The sequence below is a fragment of the Phoenix dactylifera genome, unplaced genomic scaffold (assembly GCF_009389715.1).
Source record: "Phoenix dactylifera cultivar Barhee BC4 unplaced genomic scaffold, palm_55x_up_171113_PBpolish2nd_filt_p 000431F, whole genome shotgun sequence".
Classification (NCBI taxonomy): domain Eukaryota; kingdom Viridiplantae; phylum Streptophyta; class Magnoliopsida; order Arecales; family Arecaceae; genus Phoenix; species Phoenix dactylifera.
Window position 1 is genome coordinate 85,643 of NW_024067867.1, and position 4,465 is coordinate 90,107.

At 43.4% G+C, this 4,465-nt stretch overlaps 1 protein-coding gene across 1 annotated transcript; it reads right to left on the reverse strand.

Moving 5' to 3' along the window:
- LOC103698728 (17.4 kDa class I heat shock protein-like) lies at positions 1 to 1,294 on the reverse strand. The gene has a single exon (XM_008780775.4). It carries the CDS (start codon positions 611 to 613, stop codon positions 182 to 184), a length of 432 nt encoding a protein of 143 aa, XP_008778997.1. The 5' UTR covers positions 614 to 1,294; the 3' UTR covers positions 1 to 181.
- Between the last annotated feature and the right edge of the window lie 3,171 nt (positions 1,295 to 4,465).

A 4,465-nucleotide genomic window follows, 5' to 3' on the forward strand; every position in this document is an offset into this window, starting at 1 on the left:
TTAAATAAAAAATTCCACCCAGTATGCGAGAAAATCACTATTAAAGAAATGGAATAACATTGATTAATCAAGCAACCCTCCATAATTACATGAAAGATCGCTCAGCGGAGCACTAACCACCTCAAAGAGAGGCAGATGTAGAGGCATATATAATTCCCTCATCCTTGTCTTCTCCGATGCCCTACTCGGCCTTAGGAATAGTGACGACGAGCTCGCCGTCGGTGTAGGCGGCCGTGGCGAGCGCCGGCCGGCTGGAGGGGGGCAGCCGGAACCTCCACCGGTCGAGATCGAGCTCCTCCTCCTCCTCCTCCTTTCCGTGGCCATCCCTGACCACCACCTTCATCACCCCGGGATGGATCTCAATGGCGTGGGCCCGGACGTCGTCCCAGAGGTCGTCCGTGGCCGCCACGAAGCGGAAGCCGTCGGGGCCCTCCTCGAAGGAGACGTCGGCGTCGGAGCCCAGAGGGAGCTCCAGGACCTTGCTGAATATGTGGGGCAGGCGGCGGAGCTTCTTCTGCCGTCCGCCGTCGCCGGCGCCAGCGGCGGAGAGGCGCGGGCTGGCGTCGCAGCGGAAGGCGATGTTCCGCTTCCTGGGCGCCGGGTGGACCCTCATGGCTGGCTTCTCCCAAGAAAAAACCTAGCCTCAACCCTAGAAATCGAGCAAAGCACTGAACGCTAGCCCAAATAAGAAGCTCGAGGAAATTAATAGGTTTTTTAGGAGAAGAGGGGCGTTATTCTGAACACCAAAATTCTGTTTGGGATGTGACGGGGGAAGGGAATCGGCGATCAATTTTAAAGGGGGAGAGGGATGCCAAAGCCACTCGGTTTCCGCACCATTATCGCCAGCGTGTAGCGCCACGAGGCATTATTCGAGATGAGTACGAGTTGGACTGTTCCTTTTGACTGGGAGGAATCCAACGAAGCCCTGATGACCGTCCAAACTTCATCAGACTGCCTCAGTTTCATCGTGTTGGTGGTGCTCCTTTCACAGGGCCTTCTCACCGCTAACGCGTGACCGGCAGTGTTTTGTTTGGGCCTGGCAAGCCATGTTGTCAAGTCTCCCCAGCTATGCCAGGAGTTTCCCGGAAATACAAGCATGATGGTCGTTTCCGTGAAATAACACCTGGTGCAAACCTTGATAAGCTAAAAAATACATCAAGCCTTAAAGTTCCCAAGGGAATAATCGATTACTGGGTGGACGTGAAGACTGCCATCACAGTGTAAAGGCAGCCCTATCCCTAACACGTCCTTTACTAGGTTTAAGAAGCGAAGCGATCTTGTTCCAATAATGAAGAAGGTTTCGATATGGTCCATTGACCTTTCTAATGTTCCAGGATTTTGTTCCACTTTCTATTGGAAACGATTAATTGACAAATATAGGTTTCTATCGATTTCGGCCCAATCGATTGATTAATAAAACGACATATAAAAAAGTTGCGTTTTCCATGTTGGGCACATTTTTTCCTCACCGTCGCCCTGCTTCGAAACTATAGGGTGTGTGCTATGGCTTTTCTGCTTCCGTTTAATTAGAATAGTTGAGAACAAAGTGATGAACAAGTGCATGGTACGTGGGAATTTGCCAAACAATTTGGGCCTAATCTTGAATATAGCTCAAAAGAACTCTTTGATGAGCTTGCACTTGGGCCCAATTTGGGCCTATATATACCATATAGCGATGAAGGGAAAGACCCTATTAGGACAAACTTCAGTAAATAGAGCATACACTCGTTATAGGCATTTGGAGAAGCATAAAAAATTACCAAATTTGTGAGAAGAGATTGTTAGGCCCCAAACAATTTTTTCTTCCCAATCACCGAGCGGTAGAGGAATAGAAATAATATATCGTGACAAATAATAAGAAACTAGAGTTTTGATTGAACTCAGAATTCTATATTCTACTCGATCAGAAGAGATCAAAAGTCACAGAATCCAGGTTAGAGTGGTGAAAAGCTCAAAGGAAGTGGGAGGGATACCTAGGGCTGAGAAATAACATTTACAAAAGCACTAGTGCCAATGATCAAATGAAAAAAGTCAGATAAATATTGTGCTTCTTCATAGATTGCATGCCATCCGTCAGAGCTTCTTCTTGGGGCCTTCTAAAGTAACTCTATTCTTATAAAAAATTTTAGAAAAAAAATAATCCTCAAATTAGAGCCAATTTCACTAAGCATCTCCTAAGTTTAAAATATTTCAAAGTGATCCTCAAGTAGTGAAGTGATTCAATGTAGTTCTGTCGTCCATCTTTAGTGACCTGAGCTCGTAGGATTTTATCACGTGATGGTGACGTGATACTTTTAGGACTTTATACCCTTTTGAAAAGTGGTTTAAATGAATAGAAGGAATGGAAATGCGGGATGAGGATAGCCGAGGGGTTTAGAGAGGAGGAGGAGGTGTAGGAAGAGGAGAAGCTAATGGAAGTGGATTGGACTCAGGATCAAGTTAGATGGAGAGGAGGGATGAGGACGACAGGGCTTAGAGAAGAGAAGGAGGATGTGTTTGAAAGAGGGGGAGATAATTAGAGCAGATAGGTCTCGAGACTAGGTTAAAAGGAGGGAGAGGAGGGATGGAAATGACAATGAGGTTTAGAAAGGAAGAGGGCAAGTTAGAAGAGGAGGAGGTGGTGGAGTGGATGGGGCTCAGGTAGGACCAAGTTTGATAGAGTGGAGGGATGAAGAAGAGGGATGAGAATGGAGATGAGGTTTAGATAGGAAGAGTAGGAGGTGTTGGAAGAGAAGGAGATGGTGGGAATGAGGATGGATAAGAAAAGGAGAAGAAGAGTGAGCATTTTTTTGATAAATAAGCAATTCTGGTGGGGGTAAAATTGATTTTTATGATGACATTCTAACGATATAGATACTAGATGTAGCTTGGGATCACATTGAACCACTTAACTAACTTTAGGGATCACTTTGAAACTTTTAACTCGAGAGATACTAAGTGAAACTGACACTAAGTTCAGGTGGTGTCTTGGCCATTGGATCCTCCGTTGGAGGGGTGAGAGAGGGAGGAAAAATATAACATGCGTGCCCCGAAAAGTTCATGCAAGTGCGTGGGTATCCCATCAATGTCAACAACTTGAAAGAAGGGAGGATGAAGGACTGATAGTGGAGGTCCTGATACTTTTAACTTCAAGTTCTTTCAGGTATCATAATATTGCATGTCTGAAAGAGAATGAGGTAAGTTGTAGCTACGGCTACGATTCTATTCTAACAATTATGGAGATCCTAGGATAGCTAAAGTAGATAAAATTGCATCCCATTATTTATAGATAGAATTGCAAATATTGTAAATAGCCTAGTAACTGCCTGCAGCTAGTGTCTACATATGCCAACGTTTCGACTTCACTTGACGGTTTTTGTAACTGAGGGCACTATTTCTCCCCCCTAGTAACTGCCTGCAGCTAGTGTCTACATATGCCAACGTTTCGACTCCACTTGACGGTTTTTGTAACTGAGGGCACTATTCTCCCCCCCCCCCCCCCCCCCCCCGTCATATTTTAATAACTATCAGGTCTCTTCCCTTAGGGTATAAAAAGAAGGAGTATATGAATATTTGTGCGAACATTTATTTAATCCCATAGCCGATAAGCATTAGGGAGATTTTTAGATTTTAAGTAGAGCCATGACTCCAGAAAATAACATTTTGGTTAGCCATTTTAGGTAAGGTCCTGAGCTATTACAAATGGTACTAGAAATTTATTAGAAAGTGTTGTCTCTTTCATACCAGTTATTGATTTTGACCCAGTTTTATTCTATATGTGTTTGATATGAGTTACATATAAGACGAAGTTTGAAATTTGATATACACTACCGATCCATTCCTTAATAGGTTAAGATTTGAAGGTCTATTGGTTGCATTCCGGGGAGGTCCTCTGGATGCATTAAGGGACCAGTCCTCCACAGTTTTGCCATTTTGTAACTCTTGATTCTGCTGGCTGCACCTACACCAGGATAGGATGAGCAGCCATTGTACCAAAAAAAGAAAAAAAAAAAGAGGTCTATTGGTTAGCCTCATATTAAAATTGACCAACTTATAGCTCATGTGTGGCTAGAGGACATTGCAACTAAGGTTTTTTTGTGTTGACAACGAGTTGGTTGTGGTGTTTTTGGTTGAAAACTCCTCCAACGAGAATGTTAGGATCACTTTAATAAGGTTATATGTGAGAACCTTTGTCGGCATTTGTTTAGTCCAACATTGGTCATGCATTTTAGAGATCTGAATAGTAACTTTTTAAATGATAACTTCTAATCACTCCTTTTGGCTAAGATCCTAGATTGTTATAAGGCTAGTCTTGTGTTGTAGCCCAAATTCTTTTGAGAAATCTCCCTAAGCAAAACTGGCAAAGATGATCTATTTGTACCGAAAAGAAGGACATAAGCATACTAGATGTTTGAAGAACAATTGTGAAAATTTGATCCGGATTATGCAATTTCCAATAAGCAATTACCAACATTCCAACTCTGGT

Coding starts and splice junctions, on each gene's coding strand:
- LOC103698728 (XM_008780775.4), bottom strand. CDS start 613: ATGAGGGTCCACCCGGCGCCCAGGAAGCGGAACATCGCCTTCCGCTGC.